This window comes from Eulemur rufifrons, chromosome 20 (genome assembly GCF_041146395.1).
Source record: "Eulemur rufifrons isolate Redbay chromosome 20, OSU_ERuf_1, whole genome shotgun sequence".
NCBI lineage: Eukaryota > Metazoa > Chordata > Mammalia > Primates > Lemuridae > Eulemur > Eulemur rufifrons.
Genome location: NC_091002.1, coordinates 51766373 through 51778365, shown reverse-complemented (window position 1 = coordinate 51778365; position 11993 = coordinate 51766373). Strand labels below are relative to the sequence as shown.

Here is an 11993-nt window from a genome sequence, read left to right as displayed (position 1 = left end):
TGGACTCCGGAGCCCATGGGGGGCGGCCCCCGTTTTGTGGCCGACGGCTCAGGCTGTGGAGGCTGAGGGGGTTCTGCCGGGAGCTGGGGGGCAGTTCCGGGTGCTGGGGGGCCCCCCAGTGTGCTGTCCCAGGTACTGCACACCCCCCAGGCCGACTTGGGCCTGGGATTCTGTCAGCATCTGGCTGGTTGGTGGCCGGGTCCCCAGTGGCCCCCAGGCCCGGCTGCCGCTGGAGTTGCGGGGGGGCCCCGCTGTGGAGGGGCTGCAGCGTCCCTGTGGGGAAAAGGGCCCTCACAGGCCTCCGTGGCCTGGGCATTTGCAGGGGAGGACGATGCCTGCTGCCCTGAAGATGCTTCTCTCCACGGAGGGGAGGGGCTTCCGGGAAACCACGAAAGGGCCTCTAGGCGAGGGGTGAGAGGGGTTCTGGGAGGAAGGGGCATTAGCAGCATCTGGACCATCTGGAGGGCGGTGGGGAGCAGTGGTCAGAGCATGGGGTGGCGGGTGACCCCCACCCAGGCTGCCCCTCTCCTTGGGGTTGGTGCCATTTCTGGGCAGCGCAAGGACCCTGCCCGAGACTCTGGGGGTGGCCCTGTCCTGTGGGACATTCAGGAGTGACTCCCCACAGCCACAGGGAGGGCAGGGAGCCCACAGCCATGGGACACCCCCACAGAGCTGGGGGGAGCCAGGCCTTTCTCACCAAACCACCCCACTGTCAATAGGGGCTCCCTGTCCCTGCCTGCCCTGTGCCCGCCAGACCCGGTCATCCCAGAGCAGGTCCCAGTGGCTGCAGTGGTGGCCGGAAGACGGCGGCCGTGTGCTGGGTGCAAGGTGCCATCCCTCCGGACTGTGGCGTGGCCCACCGTGGGGCGGGCAGAGCCAGGCATCCACAGCGTCAAGCCGGACAGCGTCTGGGGAGCGAGCTGTCGGCTCCCCCCTGGTCACATGACCAGGCTGGAGGCTCCCCAGGCAACGGTGGGGCTGGGAGTCGGGGGCTGTAGGGATGGCCACCCGAAAAGCAGCCTCAGCACTGGCCAGTAGGACCACTCAAGATGGGGGTGCCCATGAACTTCAGCTTTTCTTGGGGAGAAGAGAAGACTTTTATCCTTTATTTTAAAAATAAAATATTCTCTTGCTGAGGCCTTGGCCATGGGCACCCTGGCTCCAAGGAAGCTGGGGGCGCTAGCACCAGGGTTGCGACTGTCCCCAGACAGGACCCAGGAGTGCCAGCCCCCCAGGAGCCCCCCACCCAGGAAGTGGGTCAAGAAAGCCAGAGCCTGGCTGTGGTGACGGAGTGGACGGAAGTGGGGGACTGGCTGGGCCCCCGCGGAGTAGCTCTCACCGCGGGAGCTGGCGCTTGTTGCTCCGGGGTCAGCCCTGGGAAGGTCCAGCCCTGGCTGCCCCCCGAGGACACAGGCACTGAAGGGGCAGAGCCAGGAAGAACACACCCGCTGCTGCCTGTGAAACGTTAAGTAGGTTGCTCCTCTTTATTAGTGGATAAATACTAGAAAATCATCTTTAGGAAGGTGCAGTCAGGGGCGGGCCGGGCTTGCCCAGCCAGCGGGGGGCGGGCCCTTTGGGAGGCCCCGGCTTGGTCCGCAGGGTGAGGCTGTCCCGCCAGGGCTCGTACACCAGCGTGTAGCTCTCCGCCCTCTTGATGGTGAACTTGTAGGAGCGGCTGGGCAGCAGGTTTCGGATGTCGAAGGTGCAGGCGGCCACCGGGATGATGCCGTGCTGCGCGCACTCCTGCTGCGTCCGTGGGTCCAGCAGCTTGAAGCGCAGCTCGAACGGCTCCGGCGCTGGTGGCTGGATGGTGACGAACCAGCGCAGACTGACCCAGTCCTGGTGGGCCACCGACTCCTTCCGGTCGAACATGACGGGCATCTTCGTGCTCAGCATGAGCCGGATGTGCGGGATCTTGGTGGCGCCAACATCGGACACGAGGCGGTGCTTGATGTGCAGGCGTCCCGGCACCATCATGGCCAGGAAGTTGTCCATGACGGCCGACAGGTCGGCCAGCCGCTGCTCCACGTGCCCCCAGCCCGCCAGGAAGGGCCGCGGGTCCGGCGACTCGAGCAGGGCGTCCAGCTCGGCGCGGCTGCGGTCCAGTTGCTCCAGCAGGTCCCCAAGCAGCAGGAGCTGGATCTTGGTCTGCGCCGTGCCCACCTTCTTCATGCGCTGGAACTTCCAGGGGTCGATGAGCTGGAACATGGTGTTGGGCAGCACCAGTGGATTCTGGTCCCCCAGGGCCAGGTGCTTGGGCAGGACCTCGATGTAGTAGGAGCACTTCCTCAGCAGCTGCAAGCGGGCATGGTGGCGCTTGAGCAGGTGGGGGCTCAGGTCCGTGGTCAGGAACTCCTGCAGCGCATTGCGCCGGCCCATGTAGGTCCTCCAAGCCTCCGGCTCCAGCAGCTGCTGGTCCTCGGCCTCCTCGGCCTCCTCCTGGTCCAGGAAGGGCTGGCGACTGTCCAGCTTCATCTCATCCAGGCCCAAGCCTGTCACCAGGAAGCTCATGGTCTAGGAGCTGGGGGTGGAGGGCCAGGCATGAGCCGCCACAGCCAGGCTGGCCTTTGCCACCCACCCAGGGGCGTGCTCGGGACAGGGTTTCTGTGGGTAGGGGAAGCGTCAGGCCTCCTGCCCCACACTGGGCCTCCATCCTTCCCTCAGGGCTTGTCTCTCGGGGAAGAGGCTGCCTGGAGGGCCGGCCAGAGGGCAGGCTGTGGTTTGGACAAAAGTGCGTGTTGAGGGCCAAGGAGCCTGTTCCAGGGGCCAGTGGCCATTTGCAGCAACAAGACAGGGTGGGGCCAGGACAGTGGCCCCTGGGCCCAGAACATCCGGGCAGAAGCCCCAGCCACTGACCAACATGTGGCCTGGCCAGGGCCTCAGTTCCTCATCTGAAATGGGGCACTGGTGCCCCTCAGGGCTATGGAGAGGATTCAGTGTGACCCCACGTGGCAGGAACCCCCTTGGGGACACTGGTGGACTGTCCTTCCTAGGTCCTCCCCTGGGGACTCTCCACAGCTCACCACTGTGGCAGTCGGAGGGCAGCCTTGGGAACAGGAGGGCACTGGCACCTGCTCGCCAAGCCCGTGCCTACCGGGGCCTCCTGACATGCTCCCTGGCTCCCAGGAAAGCCCCACCTCACAGATGGCAGCCTGGGCACCTGCTCTTGCTTCAGGGGTTTGAGCCCAGCTGGGGCCCCAGAGCCTGACCCCTCCCTGGACCTCTGCGCTCTGGGTGCTGGTGCGAGGGGCTGGGTGCAGCTGGCTCCAGGCTCCCAGAGAACAGGTCTGCATCCCTGGCCACCGTCCCCACTCCCAGCCACCCCTGGGGGGAGGCAGCCCCTAGGGCTGGGCCATGGCATCCCCTGGAGAGTCCAGGTTGTCACAGCCAAGGGTGGTTGGTTGGAAAAATCACAAATGAGAACTGCCAGGGAAGTGGGCAGTAAAGCTCGGACTCAAGTCTGCCCGACTCCTGAAAGGCTGAGCCTTGACCTTCTTGGTGGGGGGGCCAGCACAGAGGCCAGCTGGGGTGAGGAGCAAGCTGAGAGCAGGCCCGGGAGCCCCGGCGAGTCTCACCAGGGCAGCCCTGCTCCGCGGCTCCCCGTGACTTTCCAGTGGCCACCAGCCCCCCTCCCGGAGCACTGCAGAGGGCTGGTCGTGACCCAGGGGAAGGTGGCTCTGAGCCCCCGCTGCAGCCCTGAGACCTCCTCTCCCAGCGCGGGGTGCCCCCCATGCCAGCGCCCCGCCGGACCCCACCCCCACTTGCCCTGTCTCGCGCAGCGGACGGAACCGAGGCCACTGCCGGGTGCCACCAGGCCAGCGCCTCGAAGGCCAGAGGTTGCCATGGCGACCGCGGGCCACTGTGACGGCTGGGGTGGGGGCAGGGAGCCCACGGCGTCGGGTGAGAGAAGAGACTGCCCCCGTCGCGCCTCCCAACGCAGGGGCCGCGAAACCGGGGCCTCCTGCGCCAGCGCGGCGGGGTGCACGCGCACGCGCTTTGCCCAGGACCGGCCGCGGCTCCCGGGTCCCCAGCGCGGCGCCGCCCGCCGCTCGCAGCACCGGGAACCGTCGGGCGGCGGGACCCGCGCCCCACCTGGGGCCCCCGTGGGCCGCCCAGCCGCGGGCCGGGCTGAAAGCGGGTTCCACGAATGCGGGGTCGGGACCGGCGGTCCTGCGGGCACGGCGCTCCCTACCGGGGCCTTTCCGGCTGGGCGCCGGGAAGGGGGCTCCTGCTGGACGATCCAACCCGAGCCGCTCTCGGGAACCCCTCGGAGGAATTCGGGAGAGGAAGAGGCCGAGACCTGGGGGGCGGGTGTGGAGGCACCCAACCTGGTCCCCCAGCCGGGTCTGGAGACAGCTCCAGGGAGCCCCCAGAACATTCCACGAGGCCCTCCGATCCCGTTGGTACCCCCAGCTGGACTCGACCGCTGGGGTGGCCACCCAGCCCCGACCCCGCGGCTCTGCAGCCGCCGCAGGAGCACTGGAGGCGGAGCAGCGCTCCTGCTCTCCCAGCCCCACCCAAGTTACACTTTTATTTTGGAGATAATTGTAGATTCACATGCAGTCGTAAGAAATAACACAGGTCCTGTGTACACTTCTCCCAGTGCCCACCAACAGTGGTGTCACCAGATGGCACCAGGACACTGACACTGGTGTGGACACTGCAGGTCCCCACGGCCACTGGTCTCTCCATGGCTGCGACTGCCCATTCCAGAGTGTTCTGTTCATGGAGCCGCACAGTGCACGGATCTGCCTGCAGCCGCCAGGGTGAGCAGGGAGCACTAGGGTCTGCTGCCCCAGGGGACAGAGCTCCCCTGGCCAAGAGGGTGTCAGTGAGGTCAGGCCCTGGGGGGCGAGGGGGTGAGCTGCAGACACCCGACCCGGGCAAGGGGCAGCAAAGCTGACACGGACACAGCAGAACCCCAGCTGCCAGCCCCCCAGAACCAGGAAGGCCCCTCCACCCCATTCCGTGTCCTCGCTTGGCTCAGTGCTCTGACAGGGAAGGACTGAGGCAGGGAGAGGTTAGCCCCGTCCCCAAAGGCACATGGCCGGTGAGTCTGAGAGCCAGATTCTAGCCCCAGTCTTCTGACCCATCCAGAGCACTCCTGCGCCCAACGGCCCTCCCCCCACACCTCTGCCCCCCCCGCCCAGTTAGGGCCACGGGGGAGACAGCTCATGGGGGTGTTGGGCAGAGCAGGGGAGGGGCTGTCCACGGGTTGCCCTGCATTGCCCCAGACGGAGGTGGTGGGGAGGGAAGGGGTGTGCAGGACTCTCAAGGGTGCTGAGGACCACCCAGGAGGAGGGGGCAAAAACCAGCTGTGGGCAGAGCAAGCGGCAGCAGGTGCTTGGAGGAGAAAGATGGGGTGGGCTGGATGAATAGTACTGATTCAGGGGTTGGCAGGGTGGAGGGGCGGGGACATGCCAGGGCAGAGGCCCACCAGGGGCTGAGGGTTTGATGGGGCTGCAGCCAGGACTGGGTGGGGTGCAGGGTCAAGGTGGGTGAAGAACGGGGTGGGTGCAGGGTCGAGGTGGGGTGGATGGCTCCCTACCAAGCTTTCTCCACTGGGCAGTCCTCTCTGGCCTGATTGATCTCTCTATGTATATATCTTTTTTTTTTTTCCCCTTGGGAAAATAAACTTTGACCTGTGTATATCCTAAACTTGGAGAATTCTTTCTCCCTCTACGGATGACTCCACGACTAACAGGCATGAGCTCCGGGCCCTTCCAGGCACCCCAGTCTCACCCGTGCACGCAGCTGCCTGAGCCCCACCTGGCAGGCGTCTCCCTGGCACAGAGCCTGGTGAGGTTGGCCACTCACCCAGCCGTCCCACTGTGCCAGCCGGGAGGGCAGCTCCCTCTGACAAGGCCCATGAGGACCAGTGCATCCCTGTCACTCACATCGAACTCACACTCCGTCCCCCAGATGTGAGGGTTCAGAGAAGTCACCTGCAGCTCCGAGCCGGGCAAGTGGCTCTTCAGTGGCAGGTCCAGCCACAGCACTGGGGCATCCATCGGGGGTGGGACGTGGGGCTCTGCAGCAGGCACAGAGGGGCCTGAGGGGCCATGAAGGCCACCACACACCAAGGGGGCCACCTGGGGGAGGCCAGCGAGGGGAGGGAGGGCGGGCCTGCAGCCAGGACCCTCTCCAACCCCAGCCCATCCCAGGACCCTGCCCCAGACCTGGGCTGGCTGGGATTTTCTCCCCTAGCCCCGCCCCAATTCCAGAAGGGGATGTAGGCCCCAGAGGGGACTTGCCCACGGCCCTTTCCCGGCACGCTGGCTTCCCAGTTCATTCATATCCCTGAGCTGGGGGACGAGATGTCCTGGCCACAGTGGCCTTTGGGTGTCTACTGGCCATTGGGTGGCCCAGAAGCCACATGACGTCATCTGTGCCTCTGCCGAGGCTCTGTGCACCCACCCTGAGCCTCCCGCAACCGGCCCTTCATTTCATGGTGTGGAAATGGGGGCACTGGAAGCCCACCTCCTGCCTCTCCCAGGGGTCTCAGGCTGTCATCAATACAGGATCTGGCCCATATGGAAACAACCAGGCAGCTTTTCACACAAGTCCAGCTTGCAGCTGGCGCCGTGCAGCAGCTACCCACCCCCACCCCACTTCTCCAGGGGTGGCTGCCAGGCTGGTGGTGCCCTTGTGTCCCCCTGTCCTGGGGTTGCCACACACCTGGCCTGGGCGGAGGGAGAAAGAAGGTTGCCAGTTCCTGCCAGCCCCACCCCACTCCAGTCTGCACACCCACCGGAAGCAGGCGGGAGCCTCTGGAATGACTGCAGGGGCGGTGTCACCTGTCACCCCCCTGCACATGTGGGCAGGGACGCGGCAGGGAGCTCCTGGACCCCGCCCCGGCCATCCCACTGGCCCTTCCAGTTTCTCCCCGGAGTCCCAGCCACTCCCAGGGCCACAGCACTCAGCTCTGCCCCGGCAGGGCCTACAGCCTGGCGTGGTGACCGGGCCGACCAGCACAGGGCATGGAGCCCTTCCTCAGGAAGCGGCTGACCTTCCTGTCCTCCTTCTGGGACAAGGTCTGGCCGGCGGGTGAGCCGGGTGGCAGCATCCCGGGGCCTCCAGATCCCACTGCTGACGCAGGGCCAGAGCCCCCTGCCGCTGCAGAGCCCTGCAGCCCCCTGGTGCCGGGCACTCAGCTCTATCGCGCGCTGCACGACTTCACAGCACGGAGCGCGGAGGAGCTGAGCGTCAGCTGCGGGGAGCGGCTCTACGCCCTCAGGGAGGAGGGGCCCTACATCCTCGCCCGCAGGCTCTCGGGCGGGCACAGCACCGGGCTCGTGCCCATCACCTGCGTCACCAAGGCCACCCCAGAGACGCTCACAGAGCAACCGTGAGTACCACGGCCTCAGAGCCCAAGCCTGCCGCCCCTGGCAGGGAGCCGGGCATCACACGCCCATAGCCACTCATCTTCCGAACACGGGCAGGGGCAGCATGGCACCCAGGTACGGCCTGTGCTGCCGGGAGGGGCAGCTCCAGCAGCAGGAAGGGGCAGTTCTGGAGGCCAAGGAGCTGCTCAGGCCAGGCACCCAGCAGGCATCACCAGGCCCTCCGGCCCTCATGCGGGGAGTTTGGTGTTCAGAGTGGGCAGCACCAGGTGAGAAGGGGCTCATGCTCTGGGAGCTCCCAGGGTGCACACAGTGAGCATGGGACTCAGGTGCCGAGTGCCGAGAGGGGTAAGCCAGCCAGGTGACGTGTCCTCCTGCCCCTCATGGGTCCACACTCAGTCAACCGCCAGAGCTGGGCCCAGGTGTGGGCAAGTGCAGCCTGACCCACACTTGCTCCCCACAGGCTTATTTGGTGAGTGGCACAGGTGGGGCCCACCTGTTCCCCCAGATCTCCTGGGCCCCGGGCCAGGGGCTCCTCAGAGGTGTGCAGTGGACACACAGCAGGGCAGAAACTCCTGACCCAGATCCTGGGATGTGACCCCATCTGCCTCCCCCAGTGCAGTGGTCAGCCCAGAGTCCTGGCGGCTGCAGTCCCCACTGTCCAACAGGCCAGGCCCTGGCCCAGCCAGGGACCCTCAGGCAGAGCCACCTCCTCCGGCAGCAGCCACCAGGAGGCATCATGCCCAGGAAGTGCTGCCCAGTGGGGCTGCCCCAGTCCCGTGCCTAGCCAGGCCTAAGCCCTGGCCTGCCCTCTGCAGTCCCATGACAAGCCATGGCATTAGCCAGGGCTCCTCCAGTCTCTTAGGGACCCCAGGCACCCCCATGTTCCCCTGGGGGGGTTGCCCATGGTGGGCAAAGCTGGGCTCCAGCCCTTGCCACATACCTGCCAGCTTGCTCTGGGCAGCAGGCAGGGCCCAGGAGCGGTTCTGGGGTGGGGCCTCACAATCACCACAGTGTGTAGATCCTGGAGGCCAGGCAGGGCTGAGAGCTAATGACCACCCGGCAGGAGATGAAAGGGCTGAGCACACTCATGGTGTCATTAGCCCGCTGCCCGGCCCACACCCCAGGGAGAGGCCCCAAGGCCTGTCCCCTGTAGGTTAGGGGGTGCATGGGGGCCCAGCCCACATCCCCCAGGCCTTGCTGTGCTGGGAGGGGACCCTGGAGCCCCTTCACATGTGGGAAGGTGTCATCTCCCCATGGCCCCAGCGCACCTTCTCCCCAAGAGGTGGGTGGCAGCTGGGCCAGCCAGGAGTCAGCACAGAGCAAGGCACTGGGACCTGCAGCCAAGGTGCCCATGGCCTGGCAGGGGTCACGGGGCTCCCAGGCCCCCAGGCTGACCCCACACCCATCGTTGGCAGCTGGTTCTTTGGCGGCACCAGCCGGACACAGGCCCAGCAGATGCTCCTCTCCCCGAACAATGCACCAGGGGCCTTCCTGGTCCGGCCCAGCGAGAGCAGCCTGGGGGGCTACACACTGTCAGGTACACGGTGCCCCGCCGTCCCTGCAGGGGCGCTCACCCAGCCCACCAGGCCAGCATCCCCAGGCAGTGCTGGCCCCTGGCTCACACCCAGCCCCACCTGGGCCTGACGGAGACGTACCGGTCATCTCCCACACTCGCTCGCTCACTCCCTCCTGCTCTCCTTCCTTCACATTCTCCTGCACCCAGCAAGTATCTATTAAGTGCCTGCTCCAGGCACTTTGTTGACAGAAAAGCTCCCCCAGCTGCCCCCTGGCCAGCTGCTGTGACCTCTCTCCTCCTCCCATGGCTCTGCCGTCCGGAGGCCCAGGCCCGGGTGGAGCCAGGCCCCGGCAGGGTGTGGGGCCGTCTGTGGTGTGGACGTGGGGCCGCCGCAGCCAGTGTGGTCTCCACCCCTGCACCCTCCCCAGTGCGGGCCCAGGCCAGAGTCTGCCACTACCGAATCTCCACGGCGGCCAACGGCAGCCTCTACCTGCAGAAGGGCCGGCCCTTCCCCAGCCTGGAGGCGCTGCTCGCCTACTACAGGGCCAACTGGAAGCTGATCCAGCAGCCGCTGCTGCAGCCCTGCGCGCTCCAGGTGGGCCCTGGCCTGCGCCCACCCGTCCCAGAGTCCTGGGGTGGGCAGCGGACGAGCTCCCAGGGGGCCCTGCCCGGGGTCCGGGTCGGGCTGCTCCCGGCAGGGGTTTCATCCCGGCCCCTGAGGCTGGCGGAGGAACCTGCGGGGATTCCTGGGGCCTGGGGTCGGGAGAGGAGGCCGCAGGCTGTGCCCGGCTCTGCAGGGGAGCAGCGCCCGCAGCTGCCCCAGGCCCCAGGTGGAACCTGTGGGAGGCGGCGCCAATCACAGGGCGCAGCACCTGGCTGGAGCCGGGGGACTGTCCCAGACAAGCAGTCCCAGTCCTGCCGAGGGGCCAGGGCAGCAATCTGGTTCCTCTGGTCCCACGATGGCAGCCTGGCCGGAGCAATAATGAATGTTTGTGGATGGATATCTGGCTTGGGCAAAGGTGCCACTTAGGTCCCCAAAGCAATTAGCTCCTGCTACGTTGGGCGGGGCTGCCCTGCCAGCACCCGGTGAGCGTGGGCAGGGGCGGGGGGGCCCGAGGCCCTGGGAGGGCAGGCCCTGAGCGCCCCTCCCCGCAGAAGCCCCCGGAGCAGGATGAGTGGGAGAGGCCGCGCTCCGAGTTCGCCCTCCGGAGGAAGCTGGGCAAAGGCTACTTCGGGGAGGTGTGGGAAGGCCTGTGGCGGGGCTCCGTGCCCGTGGCCGTCAAGGTCATCAGGTCAGGTGAGGCCACCGCCCTCTGCCCCCCGAGCCCCGGGCAGCAACGCCAGTGGCCTGGGCGGTCCTGGAGCTGGGCCCTCTCCCGCAGCCGACGTGAAGCTTGCCGACCTCGCCAAGGAGATCGAGACGCTGAAGAGCCTGAGGCACGAGCGGCTCATCCGGCTGCACGCGGTGTGCTCTGCCGGGGAGCCCGTGTACATCGTCACCGAGCTCATGCGCAAGGGGAACCTGCAGGCCTTCCTGGGCAGTGAGTACCCCCCGCCGCCCGGCAGCCGAGCCCCAGGGCCGTCAAAGGTGATGCGGCCGTTGGGTGGATGCAGGTGGCCCTGCTGGGGGCCCTGCAGCCGGGGTCGGGCCGGCCTGGGCTCTGCTGAGGGACCGTCGGAGCCCTGTGGGTCCAGGGCTGGGGCCGGAGTCCAGACAGAGGGTGCAGCCCGTCGGGCCACAGCCTCTGTCCGTGGGCCCGTGGACCCAGCCCGCCCCAGGCCCCTCCCCTCTGGCCCTTCTCTGCCCCTGGTTTCCGACAAGGGCCTGGGCCACGTGCCAAGGAGCAGCTGCCCTGCAGGGTCACTGGGGCACGTGACCCCTTCCTGTCTTGCTCAGTGCCCGGCGCAGCTTCTCGGGCGGTACTGTCCCCACCCCAGCTTAGAGAGGAGGGGACACTGAGGGGTGAAGTGCCGTGGCAGATGCCCCCATGTGGTCCCTGCCCTGCCGCGTGAGCCCCTGAGCCCCCTCCCCTGCAGGCCCCGAGGGCCACGCCCTGAGCACCCCCCTGCTGCTGAGCTTCGCCCGCCAGGTGGCCGAGGGCATGAGCTACCTGGAGCAGCGGCGCATCGTGCACCGAGACCTGGCTGCCAGGAACGTGCTTGTGGACGACGGCCTTGCCTGCAAGGTGGCCGACTTCGGCCTGGCCCGGCTGCTCAAGGTCAGCGGGGGCCAGAGCGGGCAGGGAGGGAGGTCGCGGCTCCACCGGCCCCACTGCCGGCCTCCCCGCCCCAGGACGACGTCTACTCCCCGCGTAGCGGCTCCAAGATCCCCATCAAGTGGACGGCGCCCGAGGCGGCCACTTACCGCGTCTTCTCCCAGAAGTCGGACGTCTGGTCCTTCGGCGTCCTGCTGTACGAGGTCTTCACCTACGGCCAGTGTCCCTACGAGGGTGCGTCCCAAGGCCTCAGGGCTGCCGCTGGAGGCTGCAGGGTCCAGCCGAGGGCGGGCACGGCGTGGGGGTGGGGCTGGGGGAGGTCCCCGCGGCAGCCCTTCTCGCATGCCCTCCCCAGGAATGACCAACCACGAGACGCTGCAGCAGATCCTGCGGGGCTACCGCCTGCCGCGTCCGGCCGCCTGCCCGGCGGAGGTCTACGTGCTCATGCTGGAGTGCTGGAGGGGCAGCCCCGAGGAGCGGCCCGCCTTCGCCGCGCTGCAGGAGCGGCTGCGCGTCCTCCACCGGGGCCTCCCCCTTGCCCCGACGTGACCGGGGCCTGACACCTCCCGGGCTATGGCAGGAGGGCCCCCCAGGACAGCATGTCCAGGACAGCCGGGCACAGGACACCTCTGGCTGTGGGCCTCGGGCACGGACACGCACACGTGTGTGCACAAGAGGCAGACACGCGTCCAGACAGCGGAGGGGCCGACGTCCTCTGCCCAGGCAGCACAGAAGGGTCAGGTGGAGCCCTGGGGGGACGCCGGGCAGAGAAGCCTGGGGCCCAGCGTGGTCCCTCCTTGCCCGAGCCTGCCGCTCCGGCCCCCCGACCCCTCCAGGGTCAAGAGCTGGAGGCCAATTTCCCCCCAAGTCCCACGTCAGGTTTGCTGAAGCGGCCGGTGCCAGGTTCCCAGGCTG

At 67.5% G+C, this 11993-nt stretch overlaps 2 protein-coding genes across 2 annotated transcripts; one reads left to right on the top strand and one right to left on the bottom strand.

Moving 5' to 3' along the window:
* Positions 1–48: 48 nt before the first annotated feature.
* FNDC11 (fibronectin type III domain containing 11) lies at positions 49–2511 on the bottom strand. Its single transcript, XM_069495793.1, has 3 exons — positions 1551–2511; positions 1340–1416; positions 49–273 (listed from the first exon to the last, which is right to left on the bottom strand). The coding sequence occupies exons 1-3, from the start codon at positions 2509–2511 to the stop codon at positions 49–51; spliced, it is 1263 nt and encodes a 420-aa protein (XP_069351894.1).
* Positions 2512–6980: 4469 nt separating this feature from the next.
* SRMS (src-related kinase lacking C-terminal regulatory tyrosine and N-terminal myristylation sites) lies at positions 6981–11993 on the top strand. The gene is made up of 8 exons (XM_069496045.1): positions 6981–7348; positions 8762–8883; positions 9291–9457; positions 10018–10159; positions 10245–10403; positions 10900–11081; positions 11156–11312; positions 11434–11993. The coding sequence occupies exons 1-8, from the start codon at positions 6981–6983 to the stop codon at positions 11625–11627; spliced, it is 1491 nt and encodes a 496-aa protein (XP_069352146.1). The 3' UTR covers positions 11628–11993.